This window comes from Crocuta crocuta, unplaced genomic scaffold, assembly GCF_008692635.1.
Source record: "Crocuta crocuta isolate KB4526 unplaced genomic scaffold, BGI_CrCroc_1.0 scaffold561, whole genome shotgun sequence".
NCBI lineage: Eukaryota > Metazoa > Chordata > Mammalia > Carnivora > Hyaenidae > Crocuta > Crocuta crocuta.
In genome coordinates, this window is record NW_027530529.1 from 388,931 (window position 1) to 414,073 (window position 25,143).

The window sequence follows — 25,143 nt, forward strand, 5'->3', positions numbered from 1 at the left end:
ATCAGATGGTATCACTTGAAAAGTTCCTTATCCTCTGTTATTTGCCTTTAAGTATCTCTGGATTTATGAAAAGCTTTCTTTTTTGTTAAAATACCTGTGAAGAGAACTCTGTAATGGCCATGAGGGTGTAACAGAGTTGAAACTTAGCTTCCTGCCTATAAACAACTAGAAAACTAGAGAAAACAAGGGAAATAATTTTTTCAGCCCAGTGGGGAACTGGGGACACAGTACGATTATCTCTGAAAAAAGGTAAACAGATGAAATTAGTCCCTCATTACTCAGGCTTCCTTCTTGCAAGTGAATACTTGAGTGTGGCACAGAGAAGGGGAACCTAAAAGGAACCCAACTATCATGCTGAAATGAGTAGAAAGAAAACAAATTAAGGAGAGGTCAAGACAGCTAGAATTTGTGGGTTAGTCTCACAAAGGAAGGAGCTATAAAAAAAAAAAGAGAGAGAGAGATCCAGGGAAACAGCGGTGATCTGTTGAGTGTGTGGTTAAATATTAATTAGTACATATGCAGATTAAAACTCTATAACAACTTTCAAGGAAAGAAAAATTACCAGAAAGTTCTAAGACAATCTGCAGAGCACACACACAGATGTGAAGTTCCATTCAGCAAGAGAAAAGAGACTTCAATAATTACAAAGGCATTCTTCAGACACTCCAGAGGGCCATGTCCTAGAATGGGAATAATTTAGAACTAGAATGACTTTTATTAAAAAAATTTTTTTAATGTTTATTTATTTCTGAGAGAGAGCGAGAGTGAGAGAGAGAGAGAGCACGCACAAGTAGGGGAGGGGCAGAGACAGAGGGAGAGAGACACAGAATTCCAATCAGGATCCAGGCTCTGAGCTGTCAGCACAGAGCCTGACATGGGGCCTGAACTCAGGAACTGTGAGATCATGACCTGGGCCAAAGTTGGACACTTAACCAACTGAGCCACCCAGGTGCCCCACAGAACTAGAATGACTTTAGGGCTTCCATTAAAGAATTTAAAAACAGCCTCCAAAGGACCAAACTAACTTCAAGTAACCCCTTGCTAGAAAATTCCAAAATTGTTTCAAAGAATACAACAAAATATAGCATTCAGTCTGTTAAAATCAACGTCCAGCATTTAACCCAAATTTACCAGACATGTGAAGCAGCAGAAAAATTTAACCATAACCAGAAGACATTACTCAATAAAGACAAACTCAGAAATGAAATAGATGATAGAATTAACCAACAAGAATATTAAATAATATAAAACAAAAAGTGGATATGTATATATAATGTCAAGAAAACATGAATAAAAATATAACCATAAGACACAAAAAATAAAGAAATGGAAATTCCACAGCTGAAAAAACATAACAGTTAAAATAAAAATTTCACTGGATAAAATTAACATCAGATTAGGTATGATAGATCATATACAGTTCAGTGGATTTGAAGACGTAGCAACAGACTCTACTCAAATGATCTGTGAGACAATATTAGACAAGTAATATATCTGTATTATTAGAATCCTAAGAATAGGGGAAACAGGGAAAAATCTGATGAAATAAAAGTAAAAAATTCTAAAAACTGATGAAAATTATGCAACAAATTGAAGAATCTTAATGAATACCAGGAAGGACAAATACACTTCATATTTAATACACATATACCCCACATTAAAGATTATTACATCTAAATTGATGAGAAACACTCAAACTGATGAGGAAAAGAAAATTGTAAAAGTAGGCAGAGGGAATCAAAGGACAAATTTAGAGAGAAGCAAAGATAAGCATAGAGCCGACTTCTCCTCAAAAAATATCAAAGATAAAACACAGTGAAACACACTTTAAATGGTGAAGGAAATAACTATCAACTTAAAATACTTCAGAAATAAGGGGTGCCTGGGTTGCTCAGTCGGCTAAGTGTCCAATTCTTGACCTCGGCTCAGGTCATGATCTCGCAATTCATGAAATCAAGCCCTGCATCTAGCTCTGTGCTGACAGCACAAAGCCTGCTTGGGATTCTCTCTCTGCACCTACCTTTCTCTTTCTCTCTCCTTCTCTCTCTCTGTCTCTCTCCCTCCCTCCTTCCCCCCCCTCCCAAATAAATACACTGTAAACAAATTTTATTGAAAAAAAAATCCTTCAAAAATGAAAGAAAAGAGGTTCCTGGGGATATGGCAGAGTAGGAAGCACCAGGAATCTGTATCCCCAACTAGAAACAACTGCACTGGCCGACTCTGTCTAATGTGACTATTTTGGAACTCTGGAATATACTGAAAGCTTACAACCTCCAGGGGAAGGCTTGCACATGAACCAGGGTTAATTTTGGTCAATTTTAGGTCTTACTACCAATCCCCACTCCAGCCACATAGCAAACAACTGTGTATAGTTCTAAAAGTAGCCTTAACAGTAGCTTGTGAGAGCCAGAGTGGCAAAAACAACCCCATACTCCAAATATAGGGGATCTGTGCTCTGGCCACTGTTTGCTGCTTTTTGCCACAGAAGGGTACCCAGAAAGGCAAGCAGCCGTTGTAGTACCTACTCCCACTCTTGCAAAGTCCTCCCCTTCTGGCTGAAGTGATTGCTGGGAAATGTAAAAGACTAACACTCTTTTTAGTCTCCTTCGTTTTCTCCTTTTCTTAGACATTAAAGACCAGCACATTACAAACTGCCACAAATATGAGGACAATTAGAAAGTGGGGCGCCTGGGTGGCTTAGTCGGTTCGCTTAGGTCATGATCTCGCGGTTCGTGGGTTCGGGCCCCGCGTCGGGCTCTGTGCTGACTGCCAGCTCAGAGCCTGGAGCCTCTTTCGGTCTGTGACTCCCTCTCTCTCTGACCCTCCCCTGCTCACGCTGTCTCTCTCTCTCTCCTAGAAATAAATAAAACATTTAAAAAAAAAAAAAAAAGAAAGAAAGTGACTGTGCATTCTCAAGAAAAGGATCAGAAAACCTGAGAAAACCTTAATATTACACCTCAGGCTGACTCACAGCTCAGAGACATCCTACAATGATTTAAAAATAATAACAGTAATAACAAAAAATAGGGGGACGAAGAATGTCTGATTTCCAGTATTACATTATTAGATTCAAATGTCCAGTTTTCAATAAACAAAATAATAAAGAAACAGGAAGTATGGCCCATTCACAGATGGCAGATATACCACAAAAAGACTTTAAAATAATCATCTTAAAAATACTCAAAGAACTAAAAGAAGATGGGAATAAAGTCAAGAAAACAATGTATGAACATAAGGGAAATATTAATAAAGACTTAAAAATCTAAAAAAGAAACCAAAAAAGAAATTCTGGAACTGAAAAGTACAATAACTGAAATGAAAAAGTGACCAGAAAGATTCAAAGGCAGATTTAAGCAGGCAAAAGAAGGAATAAGTGAACTTGAAAATAGGACAATAGAAGTTACTAAGTATGAGGAAAAGAAACAAAAAATATTGTTAAAAAAGGGAAGTAATGATAAGTTTTGTGTATTATTATTTTATCACAATTTTTAAAAAAATTACCAAAGAAAAAGGCTACAATATAACATTTACTTGGTAATGCAACGTAAGTGAAATAACGGTTTTCTTGGTAAATAAGTATATTTCAGAGTGGAAAAATGAAAAATTAAATAATGTTTACTAATACAAATTACATTTGTAAAAAAATGTTTATTTAAAACCTTAAAAGAATTTTTAATAAAATATGAAATTGAGTAACTTATCTAGATTTGTGAGTATAAGCTCATATCTCACTATATTTATGGATTTGAACAATATATGAGAAATTAAGGTCTACAGAGTTAACCTTTACTGTATTGTAAGAATTTATAATACATTTTATAAGATTTATAAGAATTACTTAAGTATTCTGAAAATATTTCAGTCAGATAACTACAGTACCAAAACAATATATTAAATATATAAATGCATTTTAAAACATCTAAATTAAATGGAATTAAGTATTTAGAGGTCCTCAAAAATGATAGTTAGAACAGTAGACTTATAGGATACAAAATCAATGTACAGAAACCTGTTGCATTTCTCTAACATTAATAAGGAAGCAGTAAAGGTAAATTAAGAAAATAATCCCATTTACAGGGGACCCTGGGTAGCTCAGTCAGTTAAGTATCTGGCTTCAGCTCAGGTCATGATCTCACACACAGTTTGTGAGTTTGAACCCTGTGTCCAGCTCTGCGCTGACAGTTCAGAGCCTGGAGCCTACTTTAGATTCTGTGTCTCCCTCTCTCTGCCCCTCCCCTGCTCGCATTCTGTCTGTCTGTCTGTCTCTCTCAAAACTAAACATTAAAAAAAAAAAAATCCCATTAATAATTACAACACAAAGAATAAAATATCTAGTAATAAACTTAACCAGGGAAGTGAAAGGCTCATACTCTGACAAAATGTTGATGGAAGAAATGGAAGATGACACAAACAAATGGAAAGACATTTCATGCTCACAGATTAGATGAACAAACATTGTTAAAATATCTATATTACCCAAAGTGATCTACAAATTTAATGCAATCCCTACCAAAATACCAGCAGCATTTTTCAAAGAACTAGAACAAACAATCCTAAAAGTTATATGTAACCATAAAAGGCCCTAAATAAAGCAATCTTGAAAAAGAAAAATAAAACTGGATGTATCACAATCCCAGACTTTATATTACAAAGCTGCAGTCATCAAAATAGTATGATATTGGCACAAAAACAGATACATAGATCAATAGAACAGAGCAGAAAATCCAGAAATAAACCCACAATTACATGCTCAGTTAATCTATGACAAAGCAGGAAAGAATATCCAATGGGTAAAAAAGACAGTCTCTTCAACAGTGCTGGGAAAACTGAACAGCTACATGCTAAAAAATGAAACTGGACCATTCTGACGATTTTCCTACACAATACATAAAAGTGAACTCAAATAGATTAGGGACTTAAATGTGAGATCTGAAACCACAAAAATCCTAGAAGGGAGAACAGGCAAGTAATTTCTCTGACATTGGCCATAACAACATTTTTCTAGATATGTCTCCTGAGGTAAGGGAAACAAAAATTAAATTACAGGGTCTACATCAAAATAAAAAGCATCTGCACCAAAAACCATAAAATACCCAGGAATAAATTAACCAAAGAGGAGAAAAATCTATACACTGAAAACTATAGAAAGCTATGAAAGAAACTGAAGACAAAAAAAAAGAAAAACATTCCATGCTCCTAGATAGGAAGAACAAATATTGTTAAAATGTCAATACTACCCAAAGCAATCTACATAGTCAATGCAATCCCTATCAAAATTAACACCAGTATTCTTCACAGAGCTAGAACGAACAATCCTAAAATTTGTATGGAACCAGAAAAGACCCTGAATAGCCAAAGCAATCTTGAAAAAGAAAACCAAAGCAGGAGGCATCACAGTCCCAGACTTCAAGCTGTATTACAAAGCCATAATCATCAGGACAATATGGTACTGGCACAAAAACAGACACTCAGATCCATAGAAAAGAATAAAGAACCCAGAAATGGACCCACAAATGTATGGCCAACTCATTTTTGACAAAGCAGGAAAGAATATCCAATGGAATAAAGACAATCTCTTCAGCAAGTGGTGCTGGGAAAACTGGGACAGCGACATGCAGAAAAAGGAACTTGGATCACTTTCTTACACCACACACAAAGATAAACTCAAAATGGATGAAATGCCTAAATGTAAGACAGGAAGCCTTTAAAATCTTCAAGGAGAAAGCAGGCAAAAACTTCTTTGACCTTGGCCACAGCAACTTCTTACTCAATACATCTCTTGAGGCAAGGGAAACCAAAGCAAAAATGAACTACTGGGACCTCATCAAAATAAAAAGCTTCTGCACAGCGAAGGAAACAATCAGCAAAACTAAAAGGCAACCAATGGAATGCGAGAAAGATGTTTAGAAATGACATATGAGGTAAAGGGTTAGTATCCAAAATCTATAGAGAATTTATCAAACTCAACACCCAAAAAACAAAGAATCCAGTGAAGAAATTGGCAAAAGACACAAATAGATTCTTCTCCAAAGAAGACATCCAGATGGTCAACCGAAACATGAAAAAATGCTCAACATCACTTATCATCAAGGAAATACAACTCAGAACCACAACGAGATACCTGTCAGAATGGCTAACATTAACAACTCAGGCAACAACAGATTGCCAAGGATGCGGACAAAGAGGATCTCTATTGCGCTGCTGGTGGGAATGGAAACTGGTGCGGCCACTCTGGAAAACATTATGAAGGTCCCTCAAAGAATTAAAAATAGAACTACCTTACGACCCAGCAATTGCACGACTAGGTATTTATCCAAGGGATACAGGTGTGCTGTTTCGAAGGGGTATATGCATCTGAACCCTCATAGCAGTTCAATAGCACTATTGACAACAGCCGAAGTACAGAAAGATCCCAAATGTCCATCGACAGATGAATGAATAAAGAAGATGTGGTGTATGTGTGTATACACACACACACACACACACACACACACAAACACACACAATGGAGTATAAGTAGGCAATCAAAAAAGAATGAAATATATATATAGTATATATTGTATATAATATAAATATAGGATTGTATATATGTATATATATACACACACAATGGAGTATAACTTGGTAGTCAAAAAAGAATGAAATCTTGCCATTTGCAACTACATGGATGGAACTAGAGGGTATTATGCTAAGCAAATTTAGCCAGTTGGAGAAAGACAAATAGCCTGACTTCATATGACTTCACACATAAGGGAAGGGAAGTAAAAATAATATAAAAAAAGAGAAAGGGACAAAACATAAGAGATCTTAAATACAGAGAACAAACAGGATTGCTGGAGGGGTTGTAGGAGGCAAGATGGGCTAAATGAGTAAGGGGCACTAAGGATCCTGAAATTATTATTGCACCATTATAACTAACTTAGATGTAAATTTAAAATAAATTATTAAAATCTTAAAGTAAAATAAAAAGCTTCTGAACATTAAAAAAAAATTAAAAATGGGGCGTCTGGGTGGCTCAGTCAGTTAAGCATCTGACTTCAGCTCAGGTCATGATCTCATAGCTCGTGAGTTCAAGCCCTGCATCATGTTCTCTGCTGACAGCTCAGAGCCTGGAGCCTGCTTCAGATTCTATGTTTCCCTCTTTTCTGCTCCTTCCCTGCTCACACTCTGTCTCTCTCTCCTTCAAAAATAAACAAACATCAGGGCACCTGGGTGGCTCAGTTGGTAAAGCGTCTGACTTTGGCTCAGGTCAAGATCTTGCAGTTCGTGAGTTCGAGCCTTATGTCAGGCTCTTTGCTGGCAGCTCAGAGCCTGAAGCCTGCTTCTAATTCTATGTCCCTCTCTCACTCTGCCCCTCCCCCACTCATGCTCTGTCTCTCTCTCTCTCAAGAATAAATAAAACATTTACAATAAATAAACATTAAAAAAAAGTTTAAAGCTCTGCACAGCAAAGGAAACAATAAAACTAAAAGGCAAACTATGGAATGGAAGAAGGTATCTCCAAATGACATACCTGATAAAGGGTTAGTATCCAAGATATACAAAGAACTTACAAAACTCAACACCCCAAATATAAACAATCCAATTACAAAACAAGCAGAAGACATGAATAGGTATTTCTCCAAAACCAACCAGATGGCCAACAGACACATGAAAATATGCTCAACATCACTCATCACATGGAAACGAAAATCAAAACCACAATGTGATAATCACCTCATACCTGTCAAATGGCTAAAATCCAGAAGAAACAAGTGTTGGCAAGGATGTGGAGAAAAAGGAACCCACATGCACTGTTGGTGGGAATGCAAACTGATGCAGCCAATGTGGAAAACAGTGTGGAGATCCCTCAAAAAGTTAAAAATAGAACTACCCTCTGAACCAGTAATCACAATACTGGGTATTTACCCCAAAAATACAAAAACACTAATTCAAAGGGATATGTGTACCCTATGCTTACAGCAGCATTATTTACGATAGCCAAATTACGGAAGAAACCCAAGTGTCCATTGACAGATGAGTGGATAAAGAAGATGTGGTATATAATTCAGCCATAAAAAGGAATGCAATCTTGCCATTTGCAACAATATGGATGGAGCTAAAGAGTATAATACTAAATGAAGTTAAGTCTATCAGAGAAAGACAAACATCATTTAGTTTCATTCTTATGTAGAACTTAAGAAACAAAGCAAATGAGCAAAGGATTGAAAAAGAGAGACAAACCAAGAAACAGACTCTTAACTACAGAGAATAAATTGATGGCTACCAGAGGGGAGATGGCTCAGGGGATGGGTGAAATAGGTGATGGGATTAAGAGAACACTTATGATGAGCACTGAGTAACGTATAGAATTGTTGATTCATGATATTGCATACCTGAAACTAATATAACATTGTATGTCAACTACACTGAAATTAAAATAAAAACCCTAATAAAAAAGTTAAGACTTATAAATGGAATAAGGTTTATAAACTAAAATTATAAGCTTAAGAATCAAGGTTCTGAATTTAATAAACTGAATACTTATTTTGATTTAAATCAAAGTAAAATGTTTCTAGCATACAAAAATCACTTTAAGGCACAAAATACACTTATATTTTAAAAATAAAAGGAAAATGAAAATGTTTTCATATAAATAACAGACAGGATTCTTTTCTCAATAAAGTTGTACTCTAAGAAAAATTAAAAGATATTGTTAGGCAAAAAGCAAATATCCACTGGAAACTTGGATCTACACAAAAGAATGAAAAGTACCAGAAAAGATAACTACATGAGTAAACATTTAAAACTTTTTTCTCATTTTTAATCTTTAAAAAGATAATCAACCATTTAAAGCAAAAATTAAGACAATGAATTGTGGATTCATGACAGTAACAGGTCACATGAGCGAGGCGAGATGGAAGTATACTGTTAAAAAAGATTTGTATTCTATACACAAAAAAAGTATATTTAGAGAAAGAGCTGAAATGTTAAAAATCATATTGTAACTCCAGGGCAACCCCTAAGACAAAAGGTATAGCTAATAAGCAAACAGTGGAGATAGAGTCCTAAAAAAAATACTCCATTAGTCTAAAATTAGACAGGAAATAAGAAAACAAAGAGCAAAATAGAAGGCACTCACCTCAGGTATAAAATATAAGGAGGGTGCCAAAAATTCAGTAAGCAAGATAAATACTATTTTAATGCAATATTTTTAAAATCTAAATTTAGGAAAAATCCATGACAAACAAAATGCCAAATTTCAAACACAGAATTAATGACTTCACCTTTTGCCTCGGCTCTATTATGGTTTGGCATGGCACATCTTTACTGAAATATCTGACATCTTGTTCATCATGGATATTAAAGAGCAGGCAATACTGAAATTAATGATCTCTCTCTCATACACACACACACACACACACACACACGTGTGTGGACATGCACACACTTGCTTGGTATGACATTTACACTTCCTTCCCCTAAAAAGTTAAGTAGAGATTGAGTTGGAGGGGGAAAATGGGCAATAAGGCCCACACAAGCTTGCTGCGATCTTTCAGTCTCTCTGCTTCAACTTCCTTTGACTCGCAGTGGGTCAACATTTCTCCTTTTAGCTCACAGGAGATCAACATTGCCTCCGAAAACAGGATTTAGTGTCTCTGAGAGGTGTTGCTCCATGCTTAGGGTATCTAGCTGGGCCTTTATGCTATAAACCTCAGCAGCCAAAAGTCTTTGCATAGATTTTATCAAGGCCTCCCATATGCTTTCTCTCAGACACTAAACACCAGTTTACCTTACTTGCTTTTGACATATAGACACGCCTCTTTTTCAGATGTATCTTAAAAATATCATATTCAAAGGAAAACTTTATATAAACATATTTGACATATCATTGAAACAATGTATTTGCAATTTTACAAAATGGGGTGAACACTGTCAAAACAAGTTCACTTTGGGGGGTAGGGATTAGACTTTCTTTACAGATATTTTATCACAGATCTCAAAAAGTCCATCATTTTGAGAGTAAGAAGAGATGGTAGGAGTGAGCAAAAGAAAACCATATAGGAAACAATCCAGAAAGGAATAAAATCATGATAGTATGATACTCTGGAAGCCAAATTGAAAGTGCTTTTTATTTTTTTATTTTTTTTTAATATTGTTTTTATTTATTTCTAGGAGAGAGAGAGAGACAGCGTGAGCAGGGGAGGGTCAGAGACAGAGGGAGACACAGACTCTGAAATAGGCTCCAGGCTCTGAGCTGGCAGTCAGCACAGAGCCCGACGTGGGGCCCGAACCCACGAACCGCGAGATCATGATCTAAGCCAAAGTCGGACGCTTAACCGACTAAGCCACCCAGGCGCCCCTGAAAGTGCTTTTGAAGTGAGGGAGTAATTCAAATGCTAAGAGCTTGACTCTTCCCCTCATTTTACTGAGCTATAACTGACATACTGTTGTATTTGTTTTAGGTGTATAAAATAATGATTGTGTGTGTATGTATGATTATATATGTATAAAATGAGTGCATACACACACATGTGCACATGCACGCACACACACAGGTTGACCTTTTAAATTATTGTTTTTTCTCTAAGAACTTTTATTTCCATACGGTTCTTCCTTATTCCTTCCATTTCTTTGCTAAGACTTTCTACTTTTTCATTTGTTTAATGAGTGTTCATAATTGTTTGAGATACTTTATGACAGCTGCTTTAAAATTCTTAGATGATCCCAACATCTGTTTCTCTTGAAATCTATTAATTACCTTTTCTCATTTAAGCTGAGATTTTTTTTTTGCACATTTTGATATGATGAAAACTTTGGATTGGATCCTTGGCATTTTGGGTATCATTAAATCCTCACTGCTATTTAAATTTATTTTAGCAGTCAACGTGTTTAGGTACACATGTCCTGGCCCACGTTTGTGGGCCCTGGTTTAAAAGCCAATTCAGTTTTTGAGGACTTTGCAGTGCTTTTCTGGACTTTCCCACTATGTGCTACCCAATGGTAAATCTAAAACCCAGATGGTATTCCAGACCAATGTTCAACGAGCAAATCTTCTGCTGTGTTGTTTCTGTGGGGTTTCATGAATTAATTACACAATGGTCTACCTATGATTTTATGTACCAGTTTTAAAAATCCCTTTCTCCAACATGTTTTGCTACAATCCTCTCTTGCCATTTTTTTTTAGAATGACAGCCAATGGAAGAAAGACATGGTTTACGTTTTTTGATGCATGTTATGAGTGTCACTTGATTTTAAATAATGAATAAAAAGAATGAGAACTATGCTTGTCAAAAAAAAAATCCCTTTCTCCAACACAGTACTGCATTTCCTCAGATAATTAAACACAAACTTACTATATGTTTCAGCAATTCCACTTGAGTATATCCAAAAGGAATTTAAAGCAAATATAAAAAATATATTTTTAGACTCATGTTCATAGCAGCATTATTCAAAATAGCCAAGATGTGGGGAGCCTGGGTGGCTCAGTCGGTTAAGTGGCTGACTTCAGCTCAGGTCATGAACTCATGGTTCATGAGTTCGAGCTCCGTGTCAGCCTCTGTGCTGACGGCTCAGAGCCTGGAGCCTGCTTCCGATTCTGTGTCTCCCTCTCTCTCCGTCCCTCCCCTGCTCATGCTCTCTCTATCTCTCAAAAATAAATAAACGTTAAAAACTTTTTTTTAAATAGCCAAGATGCGGGAGCAATCCAAATATCCACCAGCAAATGAAAAGATAAGTAAAATATGTTATATACACACCACAGATTATTATTCAGCCTGAAATGGGAAGAAAATCGTGTCACATGGATGAAACTCGAGGACATTATGCTAAGTGAAATAAGACAGTCACAAAAAAGACAAATACTGTATGATTCCACTTGTGTGGTATCTAAAGTAGTCAAATTCATAGAAAAAGAAAATGGAATGGTGGTTATCAGGGACTAAGGCAGGGAGAAAATAGGAGTTTTGTTTTTTTAAAAAAAATACCAGTAGAGTTAACAGTGTTTTACTCTTTTCAGGTGTATAACCTAGTGATTCAGCAATTCCATACATCACCCACTGCTCATCACAAGTGCACTCCTTCATCTCCATCACCTGTTTCACCCACACTTCCTCTCTGGTAGCCATCAGTTTGTTCTCTATAGTTAAGAGTCTGTTTGTCTCTTTTTTCCCCCCTTTGTTCATTTGGGTTTTTTCCCTAAATTATATGTATGAGTGAGATCATATGGTGGTTGTCTTTCTCTGACTAACTTACTTCATATAACATTATACCCTCTAGCTCCATCCATGTCATTGTAAATGCAAAATTTCATTTCTTTTATGGCTGAGTAATATTCCATTGTGTATATACACAGTACATCTTCTTTATCCATTTATATATCAATAGTCACTTGGGCTGCTTATATAGTTTGGCTATTAAAATAATGCCGCTATAAACACAAGGTACATGCATTGCTTTAAATTACTGTTTTTTTGTATTTTGGGGGGGAAATACCCAGTAGTGCAATTATTGGATAGTAGGGTAGTTCTATTTTTAACTGAGAGATCTCGATTCTGTCTTGATAGATATGTACTTTTTGTTACTTGTTTTTGTGGTTCTTTTTATCGTTTTTATCTGAGTTGTCTTCTCTCTTTTTTGGTCCACTGGTTTTCTTAGTGATATACCTGGATTCTTTTCTCTTTATTCTGTGCATATCTATTAGTGGTTTTTGATTTGTCGTTACCATTAGGTTTATATACAACATCTTCTGCATTTAGCAGTCTATATTCAGTTGATTGCTGTTTAAGTTTGAACCCATTCTTTACTCCTTTCTCCCTGTTTTATATCTTTTTGTAAATCCCTTGACTAATGTTTTACAGAAATACTTATTTTTACTGTTTTTGTGTTTCCTACTTTCCATACTCTCACTTATGGTCTTTCCTTTCTACTCAAGAGTTCTCTTTAATATTTCTTTCAGGGCTGGTTTAGTGGTCATGAACTCCTTTAGTTTTTGTTTGTCTGAGAAACTATCCTTCTATTCTGAACGATAGCCGTGCTGCAGAGAGTATTTTTGGCTGTAGTATTTTTGGCTTTGAATGTATGATTCCATTCTCTTCTGGCTTGCAAAGTTTCTGCTGAAAAATCTGATAGCCTTGTAGGGTTTCTTTTGTATGTAACTGTCTTTTTTCTTACTGCTTTTAAGATTTTTTCTTTATCATTACTTTCTACCACTTTGATTACTGTGTGTCTTGGTGTGGGCTTACTTTGGTTGATTTTGTTGGGGTATCTCCAAGCCTCCTGGATTTGGATAGCTGCTTCCTTCCCCAGATTAGGGAAGTTTTCAGCTCTTATTTCTTCAAAGAAACTTTCTGCCCCTCCTCTTCTCTTTCTTCTCCTTCTAGGAAACCTATAATGTGAATGTTATTATGCTTGATGGAGTCACTGAGTTCCCTAAGTCTATTCTCATCTTCATAATTCTTGTTTCTCATTTGTTCAGCCTGATTACTAATTTCTATTACTCTGCGTTTGTCTTCTAGAGTATTAAGCCACTCCTCCACTTCTTTCAGCCTATTTATTCCATTAAGTGTCTTTTTATTTATTGTGTTCTTCATCTCTGAATGGTTCTGTATGTTTTCTATCTCTATTTTAAGGGTCTCACTGATGGCCTTCACTCTCTTCGAAGTCCAGTGAGTATCTTTATGATCATTACTTTAAATTCTCTTTTAGGCATGTTACTTATATCTGTTTCACTTAGGTCTCTTCCTGTGGTTTTATCCTGTTCATTTGTGACACATTCCTCTGTCTCCTCATTTTGCCTTGCTCTTTATGTCTGTTTCTGTGTGTTAGGAAAGTCAGCTATGTCTCTTGCTCTGGAAAGTAGTTGGCAGGATGTACACCTTTAAGTAGGTGAATTTCATCCAGTTTTGTGTTTTTGTTTTTTATAATTCTTAGAAAAACAGGATAGAATCTGCTTACTCCATCTCATCTGGAACAGAAGTTCCAGTAGCTATACTCCTTTGGGTGCTCTTTCACCTCTTTTGGTAGTTAGCCACATTTTACTACTTAGTAATTCTTGTTATCACATTTTTCCTGTTCAAGTTACTGCTGTGGTATTTGTGTCCTGACTGGACTCTGACTAACATGTAATGTTTGGTTATGATAAAGCTTAGGATATGACCATAAATGTGGATGGTGCAGGAACAACAAGCCAAGACACTGAGGGGTTGGAAGGATCATCTACATCAACGTTGAAGTCACAGAAATAATAGAAGAGAGAAAGACAGTATGCCAAGAGCTCATTGGCTCAGCACCTTTACCACATTATGCCATGGCCACCAGGCACTTCAAAAAATGGATCCAGGAGCTCTGATAGAATATCTCTCTTTTTAATTCTGAGTCAAACATTCTGCATGAAACAGTTGTCATTGTTGGGTAACATCAAGATGCCAGTCAGCAGTCAGGAAATCTAGTTTTAATTCTGGCTTTATCATTGACATCCTAGCCTCAACGACCTTAATAACACATTTCCCTTATTTGAATCTAAGTTCAAACCACATTCCCTCATCTGTGAAATAGAATGGTAACTTCTCTTCTGTTTGCCCCACAGAAAGGCTGTAAGGGGAATTTGTACATGCCACATTGTCTAATATACCTATGCTACAGATGAAGCCTCTCTATTTCCAGTTGCCCAGGTACATAGGTTCTCCAGCAAAGCAGGTCTTTGTGTCCTCACCCCTACTCTAATCCAAGTCTTCTCTTGTTTTCTCTTGGACACTGCTATAGTCTATTACCTTTCTCCCTGACAATTCTCCCTCATACACTGCCAGGTGAGCTTTTCTGAAACAATAAAGTGATCTGTCCTCTAAAATCTACCATAGCTACCTATTACACATTTTGGGATCTCCATGATCCAGTCTTAGTGAGCCTTACAGCCATACCTCTTCCTCATATAGCCCTCTCCTGTCCCCAGAGCATAGCACTTTTAGAACGTATACAGGTTAGCTTGTTAATCTACAAACTTGTATTTCTCATTTAGATGCCTTGGAGTAAACTGTTTCTTCTGCCTGGAATACCTTCTTTCTCTGATTGGTAAAATAATATTTTCCCCTCAAGACAACACAAACACAATTCTGAGGACACAGATCTTTTTCACACAATAGGTGGTGGCCTTATCCTCCACTGAGGTTCCCCTGCATTTGACTTATTCATCTCGGGAAGGAACTCACCACAAACTGTTTTATACCCTGGCTGTTATAAACATGCCATGTCTCCTTCAATGGATGGCAACACCTCTTAGGCAGGGCTACATCTTATTTGCCTCTTTCTAGCACTCAGAAGAAGGCCTAGAATATGGTAGGTGCCCAGGGAATGTTGAGTAGATTGCTAAGACAGTGTATGAGGTTTTTAAGCTGTTGGAATGGTTTGCAATGAGGACAAATCTGAATTATGTACAGAGGCTATATAGCAAGTATATGATTTCTGAGACTATGTTGAGAATGTAGGGGTACAGATGTATGGTTCATAAGGAAGAAGTGGTTTGTGTGTGCCAATGAACACCGGACAAACTTCCCAGAGCCTGGCCTGTCTACAACTTGGGCCACGCCGTTTGTCTTCCATGGCATTGGCTTTATCTCCTCCCCACCCCAGCCCCTGCTTTCCTACCTTAATTGTATATCACTCTCCAGCCCACAGGCTCCTTGTTCAACAGCTTTCTCAAAGGACATCATGGTATTCTCAGGCCCCAACTGTGAAAGAAAAAAACATCAGTCCCTATACCTCAGAGTCTCTCTTCCCAACATTTCTTTATGGCTGGGAGGGAGTGCAGTAATGAAAGCACTTTAGGAAGCTGAGTCTGAATCCCTCGGCAATTTTTTCAAGAGGCTACCTTATATACTCCTCTACTCAATCTGATTCTGGGACTCTGCTCATGTGAGGCAATGTCACTGGGCACAGCAGAGCAAAACTAAAAGTTAGGTGACTTGGGTTCAAGTCCAACCTCTACAATTAACTCTTTATTCTTGTCATTTCAAGCCAGCCCCTTTACCTCTGCAGGGATTCCTATGGTTCTGAGGTCCCATTCTCTCATTTACACACCCCATGCAAACCTCTACTCATCATGCTCAGACCTACCATGGGTGCACCTCTATGTCCAAAGAAGTCTGGCTTGGGTCCCAATTTATCTTTCTCCTGAATGCAGGGAGAGTGAATTCCCCATGGCACAAAATAGAGACATAAAAGGATAAGGAAAAAAGGCAATCCAATAGCCACCTGGAGAGCTGAAAAATTGGAGAAGGAAGTGAGAAGAAAGCGGAAGATGAATGGAGCACTATCTCCAGCAACTGACTATCCCAGCAGCAGTCAGTAAATACCTAGTCTATTGGTTTCATAGACTCTGTGAACTGGCTGATTTACTCTCTATTTATGTGACATCCTTACTTATTTTCAGTGATTTAGAAGTACAGGGCTATCCAAATATAAGCATCATTATTAAGAAAAAAAATACTGGAGCCGTACATTTACAAAAAAATGAGCTGTGCAGGGGGTAGGATGAAGAGAAAATGTTATGAATGTTAAGAATACTTTCTCAGGTGGAAGAGTAGTTTGGCTCATTCTGAGAAAGCCCTGAAGCTTGTAAAGATAGGCCTAAAGTGCCCATATTTAAGGCTGAGCAATATTAGTGGAAGAGGAATTAGCTGAATCTGAGTTCAAAGCCAGACTCTATCACTTTATAACTGTGTCACTAAGGACATGTTGCTTAACCTCTCTAGGTCATCATTTTCTTCATTCTGAAAAATGGGGCTATCTTGCTAAAAACCTACCTCACAGAACTGATAGGACAGTGATGAGCCATAACAGGTAATCAGTAAGTATTAGGTATTTGTTCTTGTTACTCTCTCCCCCGCCCCCTCCGCCACAGGCTGTCCACAATACCTATTATCACTGGTCATTTCCCCAACACTTACTATTTTAGACCTCTGAGAATTTTACCCATTTGCACATTTTTAAGTTACCACTTATGCTCCAGTCACATGCAAATCTAGATTTCCAGCTCTAACCTCTCAACTTTGTGAGTATATTATATTCCTTGGCTCTTTCTCTGTCATAATATGCCATCTTGAATCTTCTCATTCTAACTAAAATTTAGGAAATGAAAAAGAAGAGTTCATTATTATCCCCTTTAAGATCTTGTCCCAGAAACATTTCCTAAAATTCACCCTCTACTTACTCATACACACCTGTACAAGGACACAATGGCAAAGGCATCAAGCCAGTCTTTCTTTTGCCTGCATCCTTCCGCAGTCAGGAAGTAAACACTCTTGTTTAACCAATAGTAAAAAGAGAGATATAGAGAAAAGAAGAACCTAATTTCTTTTAGCAAAGGTGCTGAAAGATAACTTCATTCTCAAAACAATTTAGTATAAGGCTCTGATTCTCTTTTGTTTCCATGATATTACGGCAAAGAAAAGAATGGCGAAGAAATCAGTGGCAGAGGCAGACATTTCTGCTTCTGCTGTAAGGTGCCAGGTGTGACAGTGTCTCAGAGGAGACTGCCTTGAATCACTAGGATGGAACCAAGGGTATCTGGACCTATCATAAGTTCATTAGTTGAACTAGGAATACTTGATACAAACAAAAGAACTGTGACTTGCACCATCACTGGTCAAATTAAGATGTACCTCTATTCTCACCCCACCCTCAAACCATTCCCAGACAATATGTAATGACACAGACAAAATTCTTATTTTTCTAGAAGAAGAATCCCTCTTCAGAAGGAGACTTTTGGATTAGGGAAATGCTATGACAGGCCACATATGGTTATGAACCCAATCATAAAGAGCATGTCCAAGTAACAAGTTAAATGAATTTCCAAGAGGTACAGTGGTAGCTATCTACCAAGCTTGCATTTTGCTGAGTGGAGAATACAAGCTAACATCAGAGATGAAAGAATCAGGCAGGGTTCCACCCACATGACATACCTTCTTCTTCCAAATGGATCAAGTAGAAGGCCACAGGCCAGGAAAGGATAACCATCACAGTTATGCCACTCAGGTGCATATAGGGAGCAAAGATCTGGGAGAAAGCCAAAAGTTAGGCTGAACACATCTAGACAGACAGTGCAAAACCTATAGGATGATGCTTACCTGCAGTGACAGGCCCGCTGTCAGCCACCTGTCTCGCCAGAGCTTGCATAAAATCCACAAAAAAAATGAGCATAGCAGAATCACTAGCAGAATCAGGATCTGGGGAAACAAAGAGAATCTCCTGACTTCCAGGCATTACGACTGAATTCAGAACTCTCCTTGGGGATTGTATGTATGTCCCAATAATGTCAGGGACCTTATTCCTTTATCCTTCTAATCTGTCTTGCAAATCCCCAATATGGACTGGATCCAATCACTTAGCTTCTTTGTACACAAGTCTTTCCTGGACAGCATGGCTGGAAAAGAATTACTGAGCTATGTGGTTTAATGTCTTTACTAATTTATCATCTGCAGCCTCAGCTGAGCCCTTAACATTGCTTGGCATCTCTCACTCAACTTCAGCAATGGCCATTACAAATGTTCACTACTTGTTTATATATGACTCTATACAATCACAAGCAAATAATATTTTGTAATTGTCTTTTCAGTATATGTTTTCCCCAAAGAACTATAACACTCATGATATCAAGGACAATGCCTGTTCATGATTATATCCAACATAACTTTAAGTTTTTGCCCTTTAAAAACAAATGTTTTTTAACATCTGTGCTGCCCTCTAAATATTTGGTTACCTCCTTTCCATTACCTATTAAGGTAATTGAATCCATAATTAAACCTTCTCATAACGTATCTCCAGGCTTTGTTGGCTTAAATGGTTAATGTACCAAACATTTAAGGAACAAATATTTCCAATCTTTAACAAACTCTCCCAGAGAATAGAAAAAGAGGGAACACATTCTAACTTGTGTTCTATAGCCAACAAAACATTCACACCCAAAGTCAAGGACATTACAAAAAAGAAAAAGTAAAGACATAACTCAGACATATTCCAGACCCCCACAATAAAGCAAGTATTACACTAAAGCAAGTCAGATCAATTTTTTGCTTTCCTAGAGCATAGAAAAATTATGCTTACACTATACTGTAGTCTATTAAGTGTGAAATAGCATTATGTCTTTAAAAAACAATGTATATCTGTTAAAAAGGCTGTCTTTTTTCCATTGGATATTCTTTCCTGCTTTGTCAAAGATTAGTTGGCTGTATACCTTTGGGTCCAGCTCTGAGTTTTCAATTCTATTCCATTGTTCTATGTGTCTATTTTTGTGCCAGTACGATACTGTCTTGATGATGACAGCTTTGTAGTAGAGGCTAAAGCCTGGGATGGTGATACCTCCCGTTTTGGTTTTATTTTTCAGTATTACTTTGGCTATTCAGGGTCTTTTGTGGTTCCATACAAATTTTTGGATAGTTTGTTCTAGTTTTGAGAAGAATGCTCAGGAAACTAACAATAGAACTCCCCTATGACCCAACAATAGCACTGCTAGGAATTCACCCAAGGGATACAGAAATGCTGATGCATAGGAGCACATGTACCCCAATGTTCATAGCAGCACTCTCAACAATAGCTAAAACATGGAAAGAGCCTAAGTGTCCATCAACGGACGAATGGATCAAGACGATGTGGTTTATCTATACGATGGAATACTCCATGGCAATGAGAAAGAATGAAATCTGGCCATGTGTAGCAACATGGATGGACCTTGAGGGTGTTATGCTGAGCGAAATAAGTCAGGCAGAGAAGGACAAATATCATATGTTTGCACGTATAGGAGGATTAGGAGGAACTTAACGGAGGACCATGGGGGAGAAGAAAGGGGGAAATGGTAGGGGAAAGGGAGAGAGGCAAACCATGAGAGACTCTTGAATGCTGAGAACTGAGGACTGATGGATGTGGGGGGGGGAGGGGGAGATGGGAATGGAGGAGGGCACTTGGGATGAGCACTGGGTGTTATATGGAAACAACCTGACAACAAACTATTTGTAAAAATAAAAAAAACAATGTATATACCTTAATTCAAAATTACTTTATTGCTAAAAATGTTAACCATCTTCTGAGCTTTCATAACATTTTTGCTGATGGAAGGTCTTGCCTCAGTGTTGATGGCTGCCAACTCAGGGTGGTGGCTGCTGAAGGCAAGGGTGGCCTGAGCAATTTCTTAAAATAAGACAAGAATGAAGTTTGCTCCATCCACTGACTCTTCCTTTCATGATTTTCTGAGCAAGTGATGCTATTTGACAGCATTTCACCCACAGTAAAACTTCTTTCAAAACTGAAGTGCATCCCCTCAAACCCTGCCATTGCTTTACCAACTAAGTGTATATAATATTCTAAATCCTTTGTGTCATTTCAACAATCTTCACAGCATCTTCATTAGGAGTAAATTCCATCTCGAGAAATCACATTCTTTGCTCATCCATAAGAAGTAACTCCTTGGGGCTCCTGGGTTTCAGTCAGTTAAGTGTCTGACTCTTGATTCTGGATCAGGTCATGATCCCAGGGTTGTGAGACTGACCCCACAGTGGGCTCTGCACTGGGCGTGGAGCCTGCTTGGGATATTCTTTCTGCCTCTGCCCCTTCCACGCTCACACACATGCTCTCTCTTTAAAAAAAAAAAAAAAAAAAAAAGTAACTCCTCACCCATTCAAGTTTTATCATGAGATTATAGCAATTCAGTCACATCCTCAAGCTCCACTTCTAATTCTGGTTCTCTTGCTATTCCTACCATGTCTGCAGTTACTCCCTCCACTCAAGTCTTGAACCCATTAAAGTAATCCATGAGCTCTGGCATCCACTTCTTCCAAACTCCTATTCATGTTGATATTTTGACTTCTTCCCATGAATCACAAATGTTCTTCAGGACATCCTGAATGTTGAATCCTTCCAGAAGGTTTTCAATTTACTTTGCCCAGATCCATAAGAGGAATCACTATCTGCAGTAGCTATAGCCCTTATGAAATGTATTTCTTAAATAATAATAAGGCTTGATAGTCAATATGACTCCTTGATCCATGGGCTGTAGATTGGATTAGCAGGCACAAAAACAACACTCGTTTCATTGTACATCTCTAGCAGATCTTTTGGGTTACCAGGTGTTGTCAATGAGCAGTAATATTTTGAAAGAAAAATTTTTCTGAGCAGTTGGTCTCAACAGTGGGCTTAAAATATGCAGTAAGCCATGTTGTAAACAGATGTGCTGCCATTTAGGCTTTGTTGTTCCATTTATAGAGCAATGGCAGAGTAGATTTAGCATAATTCCTCAGGAGCCTAGGTTTTCTAGAACAGTAAATGACACTGACTTTAACTTAAAGCCACCAGCGACATTAGCCCTTAAAGAGAGTAAGCCTGTCCTTTCAAGTTTTGAAGCCAGACACTGACTTCTCCTCTCCAGCTAGAAGTCCTAGATGGCATCTTCTTCTTCTTTTTTTAAATTTTAAATAGTTTATTGTCAAGTTGGTTTCCATATAACACCCAGGGCTCATCCCCACAAGTGCCCTCCTCCATGTCCATCACTCCCCTCCCCCTCTCCCCACCCCATCTGCCCTCAGTTTGTTCTCGGCATTCAAAAGTCTCTCATGGTTTGCCTCCCTCCCTCTCCCCCACTATTTTTCCCCTTCCTCTCCCCCATGGTCCTTCGTTAAGTTCCTCCTGATCCTCCTATATCTGCAAACATAATGTATCTGTCCTTCTCTGCCTGACTTATTTCGCTCAGCATAACACCCTCAAGTTCCATCCATGTTGCTACACATGGCCAGATTTCATTCTTTCTCATTGCCATGTAGTATTCCATCATATAGATAAACCACATCGTCTTGATCCATTCGTCAGTTGATGGACACTTAGGCATCTTCTAATACAAGGCTGTTCTGTCTATATTGAAAATCTGTTGTTAAATAACCTATTAACAAAACAGAACCAACCCAACACAAATCTTCATGAATTATCTTAGCTATGTCTTTTGGGTAACTTGCTGCACCTTCTACATCAAAACTTGCTGCTTCACTTTGCACTTTTACGTTACAGAGACAGCTTCCTTCCCTAAACCTCATGAACCAACTTCTGTTTGCTTCAGACTTCTCTTCTGCAACTTCCTCACCTCTCTTCACCTTCAAAGAATTGAAGAGAGTTAAGGCCTTCCTCCGGATTAGGCTTTGGCTTACGGAAATGCTGTAGCTGGTTTGATTTTCCATCAGACCATTAAAACTTTCTTCATATCAGCAATAAGGCTGTTTTGCTTCCTTATAATTCTTGTGTTTATCAGAACAGCACTTTTGATTTCCTTCAAGGACTTTGTCTTTGGATTCATAGCATGGCTGGTGCAAGAGGTCTAGCTTTCGGCTTATCTCAGCTTTTGACATGTCTTCCTCACTGAGCTTAATCATTTCTACCTTTTGATTTAACATGAGAGATGGGACTATTCTTTTTACTGGATCACCTTTAGAGGCCATTATAGGGCTATTAATTGGCCTAATTTCAATATTGTCATGTCTCGGGAATAGGGAGTCTTGAGGAAAGAGAGAGAGACCAAGGTATGGCCAGTAGGTGGAGCAGTCAGAATACACACATTTATCAATTAAGTTCACCATCGTATATAAGGGTGTGGTTCATGGTGACCCAAAACATTTACAATAGTAACACAAAGATCACTGATCACAGATCGTCACAACAAATATAATAATAAAGGAAAAGTATGAAATATTGTAAGAATTACCAAAATGTGATACAGGACACAAAGTGAGTAAATGTTGTTGGAAAAATGGTGCCAGTGACTTGCTGGACACGGGGTTGCCACAAACCTTCAATTTATAAAAAACAGTATCTGCAAACTGCAATAAAGTAAATCATAGTGAAATAAGGTATGCCTGAACATGCCAATCTCTCCTCTGCACATAGATGCAAAAACCTTAAATAACCTATTGACAAAACAGAAGCATCCCAACACAAAGGTTATTTGTCAAATCAGACTCACGTGAATCTCATAGGATTCTATGATCTATCCAACAACGAACTTACTAATGATTCCAAGGATGCAGGCAATTATAAGGTACATATAAAACATATTCCCTTGGAGAAATGTGATCCTGTCAAATGCAGCTACTCTTAAAAAGGTCTTAGGATGCATTCTGATTTTGGGACTTAAAATGTGGGGTGTGTTTTTTTCATTGAAATACAGTTGACACATGATGTTACATCAGTTTGGGGTATACAACATAATGACTGAATAAGTCTCTCTATAAATATATCGATATGCTCACCACAAGGAGAGCCGCCATCTACACCACACAACACTATTACAGTACCGTTGATTATATTCCCTATTCTGTACAACCTTTCATCTCTGTGACTTATTCACTCCATAACAGGAAGCTAGAGCTCCCACTTCCCCCGTCATTTCCCCTTTTAGCTTATCCCCTGCTCCCTCCCCTCTGGCAACCACCAGTTTGTTCTCTGTATTCATGGATCTGTTTCTGCTTTTTGTTTGTTCATCTGTTTTGTTTTTTTGAATCCACATACAAGCGAAATCATGTGGCATTTACCTTTCTCTGTCTATTTCACTTAGTATAATACCCTCTAGGTCCATCTATGTTGTTGCAAATGGCAAGATATCATTTTTTATGGCTGTATAATATTCCATTATGTATGTATACCACATCTTCTTTACCCATTCATCTATCGACATTCAGGCTGCTTCCATATCTTAGCTACTGTAAATAATGCTGCAACAAACACAGAGGTGCATATATCTTTTGAAATTAGTGTTTTCATTTTCTCTGAGTGTAAGGTATGTTTTGAGTAGTTATGTGAAAACATTGCTTCAAAGAAGAAGCCTTTTTGGTTACGAGGCATCCTTATCTTATATCCCACTAATAATTATATCCAGCCAGCCATGTCTCCCACCTTACATATATCTATAAATTCCAGAATTATTCACAATAAGCAACCCTGATTTTTATCTAGCAGGTTATATCCTGCTAGAAATTTTCATTGACAAGGACCCTGTATGCCTTTTGGCTAACAAATATCCTTAGCGTGTTTATCAGGAGGTTGGGTTACTATTAAGTTTTGATCAAGGTCATTCATTCCTCACTAAGCACCCCCAGGTAGAAGAGGAATAGGTCATAGGCTTAATGCTAACCCCTTCCTTCTAGGCTTACTCTGAGTATACTAAAACTGAAACTCCAAGCCCTACAGAATTTCCCTTGCTAATAGAAGCAGTCTCTCTTCCCAAGTTTGACAGTCCTAATTTTTCATGGTTTGAAGACCCAACAAAGGAAGTTACCTTCCAAGGGGATGCCAACTCTTCTAATACCCCACTTTCATCACTTCTCATCTCCTAGAGGCTCATAACTGGAATTAGATCCCAGAATGCCTCAGGAAATAAAGGCTCTGTTAATTTAAATTGACCAAAACCCCTGTAGAATATGTATGGGAATGAATCCTATGGGTGCTAGACAAGGAGAGAAGATAATTTTAGATCAGGTTAAATTGATTGATATGAGTGTACCTACCAGAGATTCTGAATTGAATACCCTAGAATCCAGGTATTACACATCTCAAAGTGGTTCTGTTTGGTTATCTGAAACCATGGCTCATTAGTGGCCTATGCTTAATGAAATTGGCGTGCCAACCATTCCTTGGTGTAATATAGAAAAAACAATCCAAAAATTTATTGAGAAAAGTTTGCTGGAATGCTATCACCTATGCTCAGGTAACCCATTCCCCATCATATTGTATGCGAGGTCTCAGAGCACACTGAAAAATACCCTAATGAGGATCCTTGGAAAGCAGTATCCTTGGAAAGCACTGTAGTGGCTAAACATCTATGTCTGAATAAAGGTGAAAGTTACTGCCAGTGAAACTGGCTTCCTGATTTCAAAGGCAATAATGAGATCCTGCTCTGGCAGCGGTCAAGTAGCAGCACTAACTGCCAGAGGCAAGGTGAGCGTGATTTCTAAAATACAAGCCTAGAATGGTAATCAGAATGGTGTAACTCACAAGGATTCCTTTTTTAAAAAATTGAGGGTGGTTGATACACAATATTGGTTTCAGGTGTACCACATAGTGATTCAACAATTCTCTATGTTATGCTGTGCTCACCACAAGCGTAACTACCATCTGTCACCATGCAACACTGTTAGAGTA

The 25,143-nt window shown here is 37.8% G+C and overlaps 1 protein-coding gene across 4 annotated transcripts in view; it reads right to left on the minus strand.

The window, feature by feature from the left end:
• GDPD4 (glycerophosphodiester phosphodiesterase domain containing 4) overlaps nucleotides 1-25,143 on the minus strand; it is a 142,129-nt gene that overhangs the window by 82,306 nt on the left and 34,680 nt on the right. For all 4 annotated transcript variants that reach the window (XM_077767564.1, XM_077767565.1, XM_077767563.1 and 1 more), the window contains 5 exons: nucleotides 18,102-18,200; nucleotides 17,937-18,030; nucleotides 17,016-17,093; nucleotides 16,090-16,235; nucleotides 15,622-15,704 (listed from right to left, as the gene is read on the minus strand). In XM_077767564.1, the coding sequence (XP_077623690.1) occupies nucleotides 15,622-15,704; nucleotides 16,090-16,235; nucleotides 17,016-17,093; nucleotides 17,937-18,030; nucleotides 18,102-18,200 (500 nt within the window). The remainder of the gene's footprint in view (nucleotides 1-15,621; nucleotides 15,705-16,089; nucleotides 16,236-17,015; nucleotides 17,094-17,936; nucleotides 18,031-18,101; nucleotides 18,201-25,143) is intronic.